General features: G+C 37.6%; 1 protein-coding gene across 1 annotated transcript in view; it reads right to left on the bottom strand.

The window, feature by feature from the left end:
• The window catches only part of SPATA48 (spermatogenesis associated 48), a 75351-nt gene that overhangs the window by 12596 nt on the left and 44699 nt on the right, over positions 1-18056 (bottom strand). Inside the window, exon 8 of the mRNA XM_036739711.1 lies at positions 903-1010. Within this exon, the coding sequence (XP_036595606.1) occupies positions 903-1010 (108 nt within the window). The remainder of the gene's footprint in view (positions 1-902; positions 1011-18056) is intronic.

Below are 18056 nucleotides of genomic sequence, written 5' to 3'. Positions count from 1 at the left end.
ACACTTAATAGAAACCCACAGGTGCCAGCAGCACATTCACATTGGTATCCTTATAGTCATTTGAAGGCAGTGCTTAAAAAAATCACTAGAAACTCAATGGCAGTGTCTGTGCTGGCCAAGGAAAGAGCACCAGGGAAACCTAAGAGAAAGGCCTTTTTGATGGGTTGATGGCAATCTCTAGGTCCTATCTGGCAGAGTAATGACCTATCCCAGATCACACCATTGCATTTATCTGCAAAAAGAGTCATTCTGAATCTATTTGAGACCTGGATTTACATTTTCAGCAGTACATTATTTTATTTCCAAGACCAAGATTTCTAGCAAGTGCTTTCAAATTTGAATTATAATGAGCAATAAAGCGGTTTGTTTCTTTACTGGCAGCTTCAAACCAAGGAGCCTCCAGTAAGCTAGCATCTAACAGCTGTTCTTTTCAATTTGTAAATGTGATGTTTGAAAGATGGTTATTATCTTCAATAGAATTTTCTGTTTTTTGAGAAATAATGCAATTATTCCCAGGAAAAAAAAGTGATTCACAGACAAATGAAAAATGTACATGGCTTCCAAACAGCATGCATTTATTTAGTTAATGCAGGTACATGTGTTGAAATGCAGAACTGCAAGTCTAACTAGTAAGACTGAGTCCAAGCTAAAGCAAAGTGAGTTCATTCTTCTTTCCACATACATCAACTTTTGAAACCCTGATGGGTGAGGACTAATACTGATCCCTTGAAGTGTGAAAATGAACCCATCCTTTTTCATGAAAAAAAAAATGTTACTCCTCCATTTTTTTTAACCAAAGCAAATTCATTTTTAGCATTTAATTGTTCTTTAATGAAATAACCATAATTAGGATTTTCCCTCTAATGTATCTGAAGAAATTGAATAATAGTCTTTGCACTTACCGCCGTACTGCTGAACTTGTGGATGGGGTTGTTGGTGGAATATCAGAATTTGCTGGGTGGGTGGCTGTGAAATGAACCTTGCCTGCATATCCTGGAATATTTGCATTGCTGAAGAAAAAAGTTAAAAGAGAAAGAAGGGAAGAAATTAAGAGAATAAAATGTTAAAAAAACCCATTTTTTTAGAGAAGGAAAAAAATTATGCCCTATATTTTCCCCTTCTAAATTTGAGGGAATGAGAGTCTGACTGCTGAAACTGGGATGAGGGACATAAATGGCATGACCATACATATAAATTTCAATTTCTTCCTGTTCTGGGGTAAAAAACAAGCACACAAAAAATCCTGACAATGTTCAAAACATCAATCGTCATTTTCCCTTTTCCTATTATTTAGAATTTGCATATATTTTACAATCATGATTCATTGTCAAGAATGACATTTCATAAGAAAGAAAATCAGGAACTAATGGTTTACAAAAATATTAGGCATCAAGTTCATATATAACCTGATGATGTTGATTTGAATATTTGTCCTCAAAACCACTTATATTTGCATTAGCTTTATTATTTTTCATATTGTCACTGGGACACTATATTGTGTATAAGTGATTTTGGATATTCTTGAAAATGTGAATTGTTAATTTTAATATAGCAACATGAGTCTATGTCAATATCATTTAATATTATACCCCTCCCCCCCAAAAAGAGGCAAGAGGAAAGAAGAAAGGGGGAGAAGAGAAGACAGGAAGGTTGTAAATATTCTATCATAAAAGCTCATTTAGGGTGAGATTTAATTTTTTAATGACTAAAGAAAATAGTTTAAGGAATTATTTTCACAACTAGCTTATAAGGTTAAAAAATGAAATTAGGTAGATGAGGTAATGTAAGTGTAAAAACTTACTCTATATTCTAATTTCAAAAAAGAAGATAATTGACTTAGAGTTTGAAAAGAACTTCTAGATTTTCTAATTCCAATTTCCTCATTTTACAGGTGAGAAAACTGAGATCACTCTTTCCACTATACCATATTGCCACAGATCTCAATTTCTTCCACGTGATTACTTCTACCAATCTAGGCTAAAAAACATGGATACAAAGTGGGTAGGAAATTGAAAAAGTGTATGTAAAGAACATGTGTGCAATGTGAAAAGATGCAGTTCTTAAATGACATATCAGCCAGAAGATCAAGAGATGTTCCCATCAACATCTACTAAGTTCCTAGTTTATTACAATAAATGTTAGTGAACTAAGGAGAAAAGAATGTACAGTGTCTCTCTGAGATAGGAGAAGGCATTGTGATGTAGTGGCAAGAGTTTTGGATTTAGATTCAGAGGGAGCCTTAAAGATCTATTTAAACCCCTTCACTTTAGAGATGAGTAAACAGATTATGAAAGACAATGGAATTTACACAAAGTTCCAAAGCTAATTTGTGGCCATGCTAAGATTAGAATCCAGGTGTCTAGATTAGAATTCTAGTCTAGCGTTCTTTTGACTGTGTTACCCATTATCTAATATTACATGAATACTCCCTTTATCCAACATCACCGAAGAATTAGTTGTTCTACATGGACGAGTTTTCCAAATAACTGAAACTTATCCACGTAAAGTGCAAAGATTTAAAAAATTTAATTATTTTGATGATCTTTTTATAAAATATATTATAATGGTGGGCACCCATTTTGGGAAATGGCTAGACAAATGTGGTGTATGAGTGTAATAAAATATTATTTTGTAGTAAGAAATAGCATATATGAAGAATTCCCAGGAAATGAAGCACTATAGAGTGAAAGTAGAAACAGGAAGGACAGCACACACAAGGGACACAATAATATAAAGGAAAAGAATTGTAAAAGGAAGACTTGCCTTGAATAACTATAAGGACCAATCTCGATTATGGAGAGCAGATAATGAAACACACCTCCCTCCTCTTGGCCCAAGAGGTAGAGGACTCTGGATGCAGAATTTTATATACATCATCGGATGTATCAGTTATTTTTACTGAACCATTTTCTTTGTTATGAGGGCATGTTGAATGTGACAGTGGTTGGGGTTAGTGCCCAAAATGACTATCATGTGAAAACAAAAGTCCTCAATGAAACATTTTAAAAATAAAATAAAATTATTACATATTTCCAAATTTTCTGAAACCAAAATGCACTGGATAATAAAACATTATGCAATAATATATAAGGCCACTACACTAAATGGGACCAGACTATTGGGCTTTTGAGTTTTGTGTCTCTTTTTGTTGGTTTTCTGTTTCTTCTTTGCAGTCAGACTATCACTTTTCACTTCACACTGTTGTCACTGTGTTTGTCTCTAACAGTTCCTTCTCTCAACCAACTTTCTAATTTAGTGATTATACTCTGCCTTGGGCTGGGGAACCAGAAAGTAAAGCTTCTTAAAATTGTGTCTAAAAGAAAAGTGAACAGGCTCTGAATGAGATCCTTGGGAGGTTCTACTGTATGTAGATTGCACATTGCACATTGCAAGGATTTTGTAGTATTAACTCTAGACTCTGTGGTATTAACTTCAGTCTTTTCAGTATTAACTTTGTCTATCCACAAGCCTTTAAAAACAACAGCCAACTAATCCAGAGACTCAGCCATATCTTAGAGAAGAGATTCTTAACTTCATTTTATGTCATAAACTCATTTGGCAGCCTAGTGAAGAACTGTGGACCCCTTGCAGAGCAATGCTCATAAAAGCATAAAATACATATGATTGTAAAAGAAATCAACTATATGGAAATACAGTTAGAAAAATATTTTTAAAGAACAAGTTCTTGGACCCCAGGTTAAGGACTCTTGCCTTAGAGAGTTAAGGGTGTAGAATAAATGACTTCTGGATTGGTAGGATAAAATGCATATCACATCAGCATTTTGAGAAGGTAGCAAGGTAGTGAAGTTGGTAGAGTGCTAGATTTGGAGACAGGAAAATCTGATTTCAAATTCAGCCTCAGAAACTTACTAGCTGAGTAACCGTGGGCAAGTTGCAACTTCTCTCAACCTAATTTTTCTCCTCTCTAACGTGGGGATAACAATAATACCTACCCCACAAGGTTATTGTAAGGATCAATTAATAAGCATTTATTGAACATATACTATTTTTCAGGTATTGCGTTAGGCACTGAAAAAACCTTTGTAATGTGCTTTGTAAACCTTGAAGTTGTAGATAAATATTGGATATTATGATTGTATTTATAACGATATATCTATGAAAAATTAAAATCAACAAATTTATTCGTTGAATAGCCCTTGTTGTGTATAAGGCATTGTGATGTATATACTGTGGAAAATACAAACAAGTAGAAGATAATATCTCTGCCTTTGAGGAGCTTCAAATCTAGTTGGAGAAGTGGGGGCAAGTGAGATTTCCACTGTTATTCTGCCAAGATAAGGTCATAGCTTAAGTCCTGTGATCTTTTTGGAAGGCCACATTAAGAAGGATATTGATAAGCTAGAGAAAGTCCAGAGGAGAGTGACCAGGATGGGGAAGGAATCAGAGATTATGCCATACAAACATCATCAGTCCAAGGAGCTGGTGTCATTTAACTTGGGGTGGAAAACACTTAGAGGAAAGGATCATCAAGTACTTGAAGAACTCTTGTGTGGAAAAGATATGTCCTGTATCAAAGCAACTAAAAGATTGATTTTTTGGCAATTATGAGCAAAAGAATGTTTTAGCGATGATTCGATCTATCTAGAGGCAGACTCAGTTGCCTAAGGAGATAGTGGGTCGCCTCACACTTGAGGTCTCCAAGTAAAGGCTGAATTGACTATTTGTTGGCATGTTGTTGAGGGGATCTTTGGCCTGGTATCTTCTGAGGTGCCTCCCAATTCTGATAGTATATGATTCTGACATTGACATGTCTGAAAATTTAAATAACTATGTTTTAAATAACAGTTAAACAGAATTAAGGAATAGGAGAGAAGGCTCAAAGTAATACATGGTTAATCATTCTTCTTTGCTTTGATCTGCCTTGGGAGGTGAATGGAGTCAGGAGCAGGGATATAGAACATTCACGTCATCAGGCACAATGAAATAAGGAAACAACTTTTGGAGTCTTTAGTTCAAAGTTTTTGTTTTCATCAACTTTCCTTATATCTTTTGTGTTTTCTCAGAAAGTGAGAAAAGATTCTATACCACAATGATAAAACTGAGAGAAACAGGCACAAGGTTACAAACTTGGCCTGTGCCAAGTTATTTTATGTGGTTCCAACTTCTCATCACTGGGATCTCTGTCTGTCAGTGTGACGTCTCACTTAGCGATCCTCTCCTCTGTTTCCTCATTACTGCACTGTCGCACAGTCAAACTGCAAAGGAGGAGAAATGACCAAAACCTCAACCAAAGCCAAACAAAGATCCCACCTATGGATTACTCACTGATAGATGCTTTCTATTTAACTCTGAGAGTACCGAATCTTTATACAGAATGAAGGGACCTAGGTTTGCAGTCAGAGGACCTGGGTTCAACAACCAGCTCTACTGCTTAGTGCCAATGTGCCCTTTGACAGTTTACTTCCCATCTCAGGGACTCAGTTTCCTCATCTGTAATGAACGGACTTGGGTTAGATGATCCTAAACATCTCTTTCAGCTCCAAATATATGATTCTGTGAGCAAAAGCAAGAAAACATCAGGCATGTTCTCAGGACATGGCAAATGGTTCGGCTTGGTGGGGTACAGGATGTCTGAATAGAGGTGGCTAGAGAGGAGGAAAAGACAGATGGCAATCAAATAGTGAATGTCAATTGAAAGAGTTTGGGCATTTTCTGGCAAGCAATGACTTTCATGCCTTATGGACAATAGAATGTAAGATCATTAAGAGCAGAGTCTATTTTCACTTTTGTCTTTTTATGTTCAGTGCCTAATATGACTTGTTATGCAATAATCAATGATAATTGACAGGGCAAAGAGGTGGCACCTTGGACAGAGCACCAGGACTGGAGTCAAGAAGACCTGAGTTTAAATATGGTCTCAGACACTTACTAGCTATGTGACTCTGGGCAAGTTACTTAACCCTGTTTGCCTCAGTCTCCTCATCTGTAAAATGCGCTGGAGAAGGAAATAGCCAACCATTCCATTATCTTGGCCAAGAAAACCTTGAAGGGGTCGTAAAGAGTCAGATATGACTGAAACAAGTGAACGACCGCATCAGTAAATGATTTGTTGAATTTAATTGGTGCTGACATATATTACTGATGTTTTCCTTGTTCATTTATGCCTGGAAGAAGGTAAATTCTGGAATATGCCTTTATCCCTCATTGACCTAGATACATGTTTGTCGAATGACTTACATGGAACGTCCTTAAACTAACATAAGGAGAAAATGAAGTCACGAACAATGGTGAAATAAATAGCATAGCTTGCTGGGTTTCCATAGCACTAAAAAACTGTGGTGTTATAATCACAGGGATCTAAAAAGGGAATTTTTAAAAAAGACCCATTTAATAAATGAGATAGAGTATGTCAGACATACATGCAGTGTATAATACGTTAACTCAAAAAGTTTCAGGCTTGTTTGTATGAATTGCCTTTGCCAAAATGTTGACCACTGGCCTTGAGGTTTAGTTTGGGATTTCCTTATACAAAAGTGGTAGCAAATGAGAGAAGTAACAGGAGTGGAGCAAAATTATTGAAGTATGTCTGTCTCCCCAAGCATTAATTAAAGCTTCCATGCATATTACAAAGGAAATCCCCATCAACTGTGCTGGAGTTTTTTTCCACTCACCCTGAGACACCTGCAAAATTAAAATATACCACTTAGATCACAGTCTCCCATTACAGGGCTTTCATAAGGGAAAGAACTTAATGTGAGGGGCTTGGTAATCATGGTGGATTCTCAATAAACATATTTGAATGAATGGATTTTTAAAAATAGTATTGCACAGGGGAATACACACTCACACATATAGTATATACACATTTACACAGACTTTCCCAAAAGTCTTAATGCAATTTTAAGCTCAAAATAGCTTAAAGCTGCACTGAGATTTGGGAATATAGTATATGTACACTGATCTATGTTAATGTATACATATGAAGAATGAAATCAGCAGACTGAATTGAAAAGTTTGTTTAGCTTTGAGAAATGAATGGAAGAGCACAATAAGCTGATTTATCTTGGTCACTTGATAAACATCTGAGAAAAAGCCATCACTGATATTGCTTGTAATTCATTTTTGCTTAAGCTTGGAGCAGGCATATGAAAAAGGGGCTATTTCTCAGTCTTGATGCATCCATCCGGACCTGGTGTCCAGCAAGCATCCATCACCCCAGCTGGGGGCACTGTGTGGCTGCCTGATCGTGCTCACTGGCTTGTTAAAGAAGGATGGAAACAATACAGAGTGAACAGTGGGGTTGACAGAGGCTGGCAAATGGATTTTCAGCTTCTGTGTATGATGCAACACTGCCCCCATTTGTGGATCTTAGACAGAAACCCCAGCTAACTTTCACTGGAGAGGTTGTAAATTTCATTCTGATTCACTGAATCACAACCTTTTGTAGGATTTTTATTCCTAGATGTTAAAATTATGTGGCACTGACATAAGATGAGATAAGTGGCTCATTTTCCTTCTGGTTGTAAGGGGCTTGATTTGATTTGTGAAAGAAAAAAAGTTAATAGTTGGTCTGCTAATTTCATAACCATTTATTTTTTTTGCCTCTCAATCATGACAATAGAGACAATGAAGAGATTAAATAATCTTGGAAGACAAAGAAATAGAAAGATGGCCACCTTGTTTTGCTTTTCCTATTTTATTCTTAGTTCTTTCTATCTTAATCTTAAATTTTTTCCCTCCATCTTCCTGTTTCTTTTGTGTGTGTGTGTGTGAATAATAATTCACATTCCAGATCTACTTCTTTCACTGACTCTGACTCTCTTTCTTGTTCCAGGGGTGGGGAACCTGTGGCCTCCAAGCCACCTGTAGCCCTCTAGGGCCTCAAGTGAAGCCCTTTGACTGAATCCAAACTTCACAGAACAAATTGGATTCAGTCAAAAGGCTGCACCCAAGGACCTAGAAGGTCACATGTGGCCTCAAGGACACAGGTTCCCTTCCCCTGTAACAGGAGATTAGTTTGGGATGGGTCTTGATTTGATTTGTGAAAGGGAAAAACTAAATAAATAACAAAATTAATTTTACAACTATATGCTTTTAAAGTATATTTTTGGTTTTAAAAGTTATAGCAATTATTTACCTCTCTAGATCCAGAAACTTTCAGTGAGGGAAGAAATCTAAGGTCTTGCACGTCAGGACCTTGTGGGGACTGGGCTTATTGGGCTCCCTCTCATGGGGACTCCTGGGAGGAAGAAGGGGGAGGTGGAACTTCAAGACCATCAGCCACCCCTAACTAGAAGCATATTGTCCAGCTCCCCTTCCTACAGACAGGAAGCCTCAGCATGTGTGGTAGACAGCGGCAGCTGAAATTGCAGTGCTTTAATTAATTAACAAACTTTAGTGTCATCCCATCTAATATTACCTTCCACCTACTTGTCTTCATCTTGTATGTTCTGACTCAAATATGGTGTCTCTCTGTTAGATTGTAAACTTCTTGAGGACAGGAATTGTTTTTACTTTTTCTTTGTGTATGCACCCAATGTTTAGCACAGTGCCTGGGAAATGGTGTAAATACTCGTTAATTGATATTAAATATTTACTATGTGTCAGGCACATAGAGCAACACAAAGACATAAGTGAAACAAGTTTCTGCCCTCAAGAAGCTTATACTCTAATGCTGCAAATTTGATTCCCTAGGAGTTAGAAGTCTTGGGGTCCTCTGGAAGGAGACCTTGGAGCATGGGCATAAGGGGATGGGGGAACTTGCACGTAAGCTCATTAAAATGTTCATTGGCTCTAAGTAGAGCATTACCTGGATTTGAGCTGTTTCTGCCAGTAATACATAGTCGTGAATATGGAGTTGGAGAAGAGGAAACACTGTGATCTCTAGAGCTTAGTCTTTGGGTGTAGAAATTACCCAATTTTTACATTCTCCAGGTGGTGGCAGTGGAAAAATGAACCAGGGCAAACAGCTGTAGAAACTCAGCTGTGAGTATTTTTTCCTTGAGGGTTACCCTGGGGTGCCCCATTTTTCCATTCCCTTAGAAAAATGGTCCAGGTTCCAGTCCATCAAGTAAGATTCACAAGAGTTTTATTAACTTTCTCTAACCTTTAGCCACTTCTAAAGCAGCTGGTTCTTGTTCTTTACTTATTTGCCAATTCAATTGAATTCGAACAAATAAGCATACATTTCTATTATTATTATTATTAATTTTCATTGTCATTCAGTCATTTTCAACTGCATCTTACTCTTCCTGACACCGTATGGGTTATTTTTGGTAAAGATACAACAGTGGTTTGCCATTTCCTTCTCCAGTTCATTTTACAGTAATAACTAACATTGTTTTAGAGCTTTAATATTTCCAAAGTTCTTTATATACATCAACTCTTATTGGGTTCCTACCACAGGCAAGAGACTGTGCTAGGTAGTAGGGATATCCTAACACCCATAGAAATTAAATAATACCCACCCTTAAGGAGTTACATTCTACTGGGGGGCTACAACATTTACACAGATTAATAATTTACCAAGGAGACCAATTTTTGGGACCAGATAGAACAAAAATATTCAATAGGGAAATCAGACAGAAGGAGGCAGAAAAAGGGCCCAAATAAACTAGATCCCAGGGGACTGTTTGGGAACAGTTTGAAGGGATGACCTTTGAGATTCTTTGTAACTTTGCGATCTTGTGAGTCTGTGCAATGATGACCAGGTATTTTTTGAAAAGCACAATTATTTCCAGGGGAATTGTTAAATGATTCTTGCTTTAGAGAATATGGTGAATCCAATAACTAAATGTGAACCACTTTAAAAAGGAGTTAGACAGAAACAAGAAGAACTAGTTAGTCAAAGCCATCAATTTTCTTGACAGCGATAGGCCGACTAGAACTGGCTGAATCAGCCCCATCCTAATACAAAGCGGTGAGAAATCTGAGACCAATTTTGTTACAAATAAACAAGCAATATTAATCAATTATCTTCTTAGGAAAAGTTTGAGAAGAAATCATGAAAATGCTTTATGTCAAGACCAAATTTCCAGAGTAAAGAAACATACCAATAAAGAAAAGGAAAGGTATCTTTTTTTTTAAAGGAAACTTTGCAACCTTGGTGGACATCTAGTGCCCAAACCTGATAATCACACATTTAACATATTCAGGACTATGTTCTACTTCCAAATATAATCCACAAAGAATTGAACTTTCTCCTTTCAAAATAGTGTATTGTCAGGTTGATAATGTAATTGAATGATGTTAAATTTGAATATTAAATTAATTCTAGAGCATTTAGCATCTAATAGAGTGGTCCTAAAATACTGTCATTTTAATAACTAAAATAATCTAGAGGAGTGAAATTATTAGTGTTTAATTCTTTAGGAAGGATGAATTTGAGAATTATTCCTCTGCAGTGCTTCCATATTACATACAGCCTGGATACTAATTTTATTTTATTCTTAAAATTAAGATATGTGTCTGTGAGGAGAAAAACACTCACTGCATTTCTATGTATCTTGAATATTTATATATAAGGCAGATTCTCATGTGGTGCTTTAAAATGGCTATGAATCAACATATTCCTTGAAAGTAATTGCCTTTATGAAAGGATGAAAATTTTTATCAGTAATGTGTGTGTATGTACACATACGCATATATCCTTTCTAGAATTTAAAAAATATACAGTTGTATCCAAATCAATGTAAATCAAATAGGTTTAGCCAATAAGTCACATAATAGGAAAGCTACCAGGAAAACAAAACATTTTAAACATTTTAAAAGAAAACAATTATCATAATTTTAAGCCTTCACAGCATACTTCCAATCTAATATCCTGCAGTTGAAAAAGCAATTTCTTTCCACAGATGCATGAAATTATATTGTTCTCTTTTAAAAATTTTTATAGAAGTATATTCTGACAATGTATTCTAAAATCTTTGGGGATTGGGGGCATTGAGGTGCCAGACCTGTGATGTCATAGGTAAAGACAATTTCTGGAGTGGAAACTTCACCAATGTGTATCTACTCCTCTCTAATCTATAGCTTAAAGGTTGCCTCGGACACTTGCCCAGGGTCCCACATATCATATATGTCAGAAGGAAGGCTTAAGCCCAGTTCTTCCTGACTTTGAGACCAGAACTCTATTCTCTGTGCCATGTTGTTCTTGTCTAGTATCAGAGTCACCTCTAATGAATGAATGAATGATAGATGAACGAATGAAAAAAAAATGTGTTATGGCCTTTATGGTAAGCTGGTTGGTTGTAGTCCTTAGTTTTTGAAGAGGACCAAAATGACATCAGTATGCTTGAGTAACGATTCAACATTTCCAACTGTGGCTGATTAGGCCAATTCAAGCTCGGAATGCTCTACCACAGGTTGGCACAAATAGTTCGAGTGAACATTTGGGGTGGATACTTCAAACTTGCACATCCTGTATTTCCTTTGAGCTGGTTCAATTCTGCTTTGCTCATAGAGCACAGCACCTTCTCTGATGTGGGCACGCCATGCTGAGTGGTCCTGGGCCAATGTCTCCCATGTCACACAATCAATTCCAAAGTTCTTGAGAGAGACCTTGAGAGTGGACATATATCTCTTCTTCTGACCACCACACGAATGCTTCTCCTGTGTGAGTTCTCCATAAAAGTGTTTTTGTCAATTGTGCGTTTTGATTTGAACAACGTGGCTGGCCCATTGGAGCTGCGCTCTCTGAAGCAGAGTTTGAATGCCTGGCAGTTTATTTCAAGTTAGGACCTTAGTGTCTGGTACCTTATCCTGCCAGGTGATCTTCAGAATCTTCCTAAGACAATTCAAATGGAAGTGATTCAGTTTCTTGGCATGGCTCTGGTAGACTGTCCAGGTTCCACAGACATACAACAATGAGGTCAGTACCACAGCTCTATAGACCTTCAGTTTGGTAATCAGTCTAATACCTCTTCTCTCTCATACTTTCCTTTGGAGCCTCCCAAACACTAAACTAGCTCTGGCAATGCATGCATCAATCTCATTATCAATGTGTACATCCCTGGAAAGTAAACCACCAAGGTAAGTGAACTTATCCACGGCATTCAAAACTTCTCCATTTACAGTAACTGATGGTTCCACGTATGGATGGTGTGGTGGTGGCTGATGAAGCACCTGTGATTTCTTGGTGTTAATTGTTAGGTGGTAAGCACTGTGGATGCAAATATAAAACTAAGATAATCCCTGCTCTCAAGATACTTACTCTAATGGAGGGAAACAGCACAGGAAGTTTCAGCAGAAAGTCAGATGGAAAGGCCCAGTGGTCCTTAGGGTACAGAGGCAAAGCAGATGTAATAAGTAATAATACACGGATAGGTGTGTATAAGGTGTTTGGGGAAGAGTAGCACCTCCTTTGTGAAGGCTTGCTGAGTCCTTTTGAGGGCTGCTCATCCACCTTTGGTGTCCACTTTTCACTTGTGTCTCCAAGAAGTTGTAGAATGCACAGTGGCCACACTCTTGTAAACTGTCTTGGCAGATGGCTAAACCAGGCTGAGGGTAACTGACAGGTGTCAAACCTCTTGGAGAATTAGGGGGATGTTTATCCCAAGAATGTAAAGATTTTCCCTGGCAGAATGGTCAAATGAGAACAATTTGTTCCAACAGCCGTGAAGGTGGCTGAAACAGGTGCTGTGGAGTGCTTAGAGCTTGGTCAGGCATCGAAGACATCAAGGTCATCCTACATTCGGAGCCATCGTTGGTTGTCTTGACCTTTGTCCTGCCACTGGACTTTGGATAACTTAGGAAGAGAGAGTGAATCGGATGACTGCACAATTTTGCCTCACTTAATTCATGTGCAAGTCAAGACATCACCAGTGATGTCATTGACCTTCTTCAAAATGAAGGATGAACAACATCCACTGATAAAATCCTCCCTGTTTCCAAAATGTAATATATATATATATATATATATATATATATATATATATATATATATATATATGTCTCTGACAATAACATGGACTTTGGAATGGAGAACTTTCTTTTACACATCCTCTGTAGCTGGAGCTTTCAGGAGAGAGGGACTATAGCACCTGTAGGGGCAGTTGCCAAGTAGCTGGACCTCTACAAGGGATGTTTCCCTGGAGAATGGCTTCTAGGACAAGTTGGAAGCAAGAATGGTGACACTGATATTCCTGGGGCTTTTGGGTGCAGGGTTCATGTTCCTAGTGGAGTAATTACTAGCGGACATAGTAATTAAGGTGGACAGGGCAGTTTTGCCCATCTGGTATAGGTTATCTTTTTCTCCTGCTTCCAAAACATACTCTTACCATCAAGACTAACAGATAGTTATGAGAAAAAACTCATCAAATCAATAAATCTATACTGAATATCTACCATGTAGTGGGAAGGCAGTATTGGGTGTTATAAAGAATACAAAGATCTTAGTACAAGGCCAGATGCCCACCAATTTAGTATTTATGTCCAGTAGAAAATCAGTATTAGAGCTGACAGTCAGATCCACATTTCTGGCTACTCTTTTAATATTCTATCAATGGCTTTAATCTATTTCTCTAACATGAGACACCTTCCTTACCCTTATTATATAGTAGATGAATACTTTTTTCAAGTAAGTTATATGTTTTCCTTTGGTCATTATTTTGTAGTTCTTCAAAGCTCCAAAATACTCAGTGATAGTCATTAGTCAATCAACAACCATCTATTAAGTGCCAACTATGTGCCAGAAATACCTCAATTGAAACAATTCTTACTCTTAAGGAACTTACATTCTATCTGGAGAGGCAAAGTCCATGTGTGAGTATATATAGAATAAGTATATACAGATAAATATAAAATAAATATGAGTTAGTTTGGAAGAGATGGAATTAATAATTGGGGGATCCAGACAGGCTTCCTATACAAGGTGGTGTTTGAGCGGTGTCTTGAAGGAAGAGAGGAATTTTGAGGCAGAGGTGAGGGGAGAGGGCATTCTAGGCATGGAGGATGATCAGTGTAAAGGTGCTTTGATCGCAGATGGAGTGTTGTATATGAGGAAGAAAGAAAGGGTGCATTTTGTTGAATTGTTGGATGTAAGAAAGAGAGCAGTATATAGTTAGTCTGGAAAAATAAGGTAGGGCCAGGAATAGAAGAGCTTTAAAAGGCAAACAGAAGAGTTTCTATTTTACCCTATAGGCAATAGGGAGCCATTGGAGTTTGTTGAGTAAGGAGAGTGGTAATAGTTGGATTTCCAATTAAATGAAATCACAGGTGACTTTGTGAAAAAATGATGTAGAGTGGGGGGGGGGGGACCTGAAGCAGGGAGACCAATTAAAGCACTATTGTAATAGTCAAATAGTACTAATAATCATTAGTATAAAGCACATAAATACTAAATAGGTTATAATTTTGTAGCAAATCTGTAGCAAACCGGAAATGGAAATGGTTCATCCCAGTCTTGTGGTTGTCTTTGTCCCTTCCCCAGAAAAAAATCGAGTTGTCTCTTCAAAATGATCTTTCTTCTTATTCAGAAAAGACAGTTTTCCTCATTACTACATGAAATATATGTTTATATAGAATTTTTCCTTCTCAGACCTCCAAGAGTTTTTGTATTCAAGTGAAGCAATCCTCATTAAACTCATATTATGTCCAGAGGAAAAAGGGAAACATTTATTAATCTCCTACTACATGCCAGGCACTGTGCTAAACACCTTACCCAAATAATCTCATTTGATCCTCACAACAACCAAGGGAGATAGGTGGTGTGATTATCCCCATTTTATAGTTGAGGAAACTGAGAAAGATAGCAGGTTAGGGACTTGCTCAGGATTACACAACTATGAAGTATCTGAGACTGAATTTGAACTCAAACCTTCCCAACTCTTGGCCCAGTACTCTATCCACTGTGCCACATAAGCTACCTCTTGCTCTGCCACTAGAAGAGATAGAGAATTAATGCAAGCATTGTACCTATTGTCCTAGAATTTACAGTTTAGTAGGGTGATAATACCCAAGGGGCAGGTGGAGGCCTGGGGCAGCTTAGTGGTACAGTGGTTAGAACCCAGGACTTAGAATCAGAAAGACTCATCTTCAGGAGTTCAAATCTGGCCTCAGACCCTAGTTGTATGACCCTAGATGAGTCATTTAGCCTTGTTGGCCTCAGTTTCCTCATCTATACAATGAGCTGGAGAAGGAAATGGCAAACTACTCCAGAATATTTGCCAAGAAAGTACCCAAATGGGGTCATTAAGAGTCTGACAAGACTGAAACAACTTAACAACAATGGTAAAAATATAACTACAAATCTAGTGCTTTTGGAGGCTGCTAGATGGTACAATGGATAGAGCATTGACCCTAGCATCAAGAGAACCTGAGTTCAAATCCAGCCTCAGACACTGAATAGCTATATGACCCTGGGCAAGCCACTTAACTCTGTTTGCCTTCATTACTCATCTGTAAAATGAGCTAGAGAAGCAAATGGCAAACCAATCCAGAATCTCTGCCAAGAATCTTTTGCCACATCACTCCATCTGCCACCTCAGAGCCTTTACATTGGTCCCAAATGGGATCGCAAAGAGTTGAACATGACTGAAAAGACTGAGCAACAGCAATAGTACCCAAGAAGGCATATACAACATTACAAAATAAGTGCCTTAGAGAGGTACAAAGTAAAGTCCATATGAGGTCTGAGGGAGCGTGGTATTATCAAGGAAGAAGGTGAGGAGAGGAGGGTGTCATAATTTTTTTTAAACCTGAATGGTTCCTACAGAATGGATAACAGATAGATAATGGCTGCATAATAGAAAGAAATACCGAGGACTAAACTGAATAAACAATTTGCCCAAAGTAACATAAGAAATCAAGGGAATTCTTAGATACCGTCTTCTGACTATGGTCAGTGACAGGAAACAGAGGAATGAAAAAGACAATAGAACCAAGTAGTTTAAGCAAATAAGAAAAAAAAAAGCTCTGGTCTTCAGATGCAAAACAGCCAAGTTCTGAGTCTTGACCTCTCTGGAGCACAGTTTCCTTTAACTGTAAGATGTACATAAAAATGACACCATTACCTTACAGAGTTGTTATGTAAATTAGGTGAAATACTAATTTGCAGGATGAAGATTTACAAAAATATAAATTGCCCAGATCAACAGATGAGGAAATAGAATACTTAAATAACCCTATCTTAGGAAAAGAAATTGAACAAGTCATAAATGAGTTCCCAAAGAAAAAAAATCCCAAGGACCAAAGGGATTCACAAATGAATTCTACTAAATATTTAAAGATCAATTCATTCCAGTACTATAAACTATGAAGAAAAACAGGCAAAGAAGGAGTCCTCCCAAATTCCTTTTACAACACAAATATGGTGCTGATACCTAAACCAGCAACAGCAAAAACAGAGAAAGAAAATGAAAGACCAATTTCCCTAATGAATGGTGTTACGAAAATTTTCAATAGAATACTAGTAATCTAGAACATTAGAATTATTCAAGATTATTCAAGATGATTAGAGCAATATATCACAAAGATCATACACTATGAGCAGATGGGATTTATACTAAAATTCAGGGCTAGTTGAATGTTAGGAAAATTATGCACATAATTGACCATATTAATAACAAAAAACAACAAAATCATATGATTATCTCAGTAAATAGAAAAGGCTTAAGTAGAACACTTATTCCTATTAAAAACACTAGGAAGTATAGGAGCAAATGGAGCTTTCCTTAAAATAATAAGTATAATCTATTTAAAACCATCAGTAAGCATTATCTATACTGAGGAACAAGCTAGAAGCCATCCCAATAAGATCAGGGGTGAATCAGTGATGTGTATTATCACCACTATTATTCAGCACTGTGCTTGAAATATTAGCCATAGCAATGAGAGAAGGAAAGGAAATTGAAGGAATTAGAATAGGCTATGAGGAAACAAAACTATCACTCTTTGCAGATGATTTGATAGTATACTTAGAAAACCCTAGAGAGTCAACTAAAAAACTAGCTGAAATAACTAACAACTTCAGCAAAGTTATAAGATATAAAATAAACCCACTTAAATCATCAGCCTTTCTATATATTACCAACAAAGTCCAGCAGCAAGAGACAGAAAGAGAAATTCCATTTTAAAGTAGCTGTAGGTAATATAAAATACTTGGGCGTCTACCTGCCAAGACAAATCCAGGAACTATGTGAAAAAAATTACAAAATACTTTTCACACAAATAAAGTCAGACCTAAACAACTGGAAAAATGTTAATTGCTTATGAGAACTGAGCCAATATAATAAAAATTACAGTTCTATCTAAATGGATTTATTTATTGAGTGCCATGCCAATCAAATGACCAAAATTATTTTATAGAACTAGAAAAAAATAATAACAAAATTTATCTAGAAGAACAAAAGGTCAAGAATATCAAAGGAATCAATGAAAAAAAATGTGAAGGGACGTGGCCTAGCAGTACCAGCTCTCAAACTGTATTACAAAGTGGTAATCATCAAAACAATCTGGTACTAGCTAAGAAGTAGAGTGGAGGGGGCAGAGCCAAGATGGCAGCTGGAAAGCAGGGACTTACGTGAGCTCCCCGCCAAGTCCCTCCAAAAACCTATAAAAAATGGCCCTGAACAAATTCTAGAACTGCAGAATCCACAAAATAGCAGAGGGAGGCAGGGCTCCAGCCCAGGACAGCCTGGATGGTCGCTGGGTGAGGTCTATTGTGCATGGAGCTGGGAACGGAGCCCAGTTGGGCGGCAGCAGGACCTACCAGACCACGAGCCAGGCGGAACAGACCCTATCACCCTGAATCAGTGAGCTGTGGCAACCCATAAACACCAAAGACAACAGAGAAGGTTAGTGGGAAAAGCTGCAGGGGACGAAGTGAAAAGAGTTCATGGTTCGGCCACCACCCAGGGGGTGGCGGAGGTGGTGCAGCTATAGAACTGCAGCTGCAGTTGCTTCCAGCCCCAGGTCCACCTGGTGGGAGGAACTAAGTGGTGGATCAGAGCAGGAGTGCAGAGCCTGCTTAAGATCTGAGTCAGGTCCAGGGTGGTGGTTCTTGGGGGAGGCAGAGTGCTGGTGTGGCAGAGCTGGCTGTATAGAAATAGCTCTGAAAACAACAGTGCATCCCCTCAAGCTTGGAACAAAGTACTTTT

This window comes from Trichosurus vulpecula, chromosome 9, assembly GCF_011100635.1.
Source record: "Trichosurus vulpecula isolate mTriVul1 chromosome 9, mTriVul1.pri, whole genome shotgun sequence".
Classification (NCBI taxonomy): domain Eukaryota; kingdom Metazoa; phylum Chordata; class Mammalia; order Diprotodontia; family Phalangeridae; genus Trichosurus; species Trichosurus vulpecula.
Note: the sequence above shows the minus strand (reverse complement) of the source record. Positions and strands in the feature narration are given on the sequence as shown.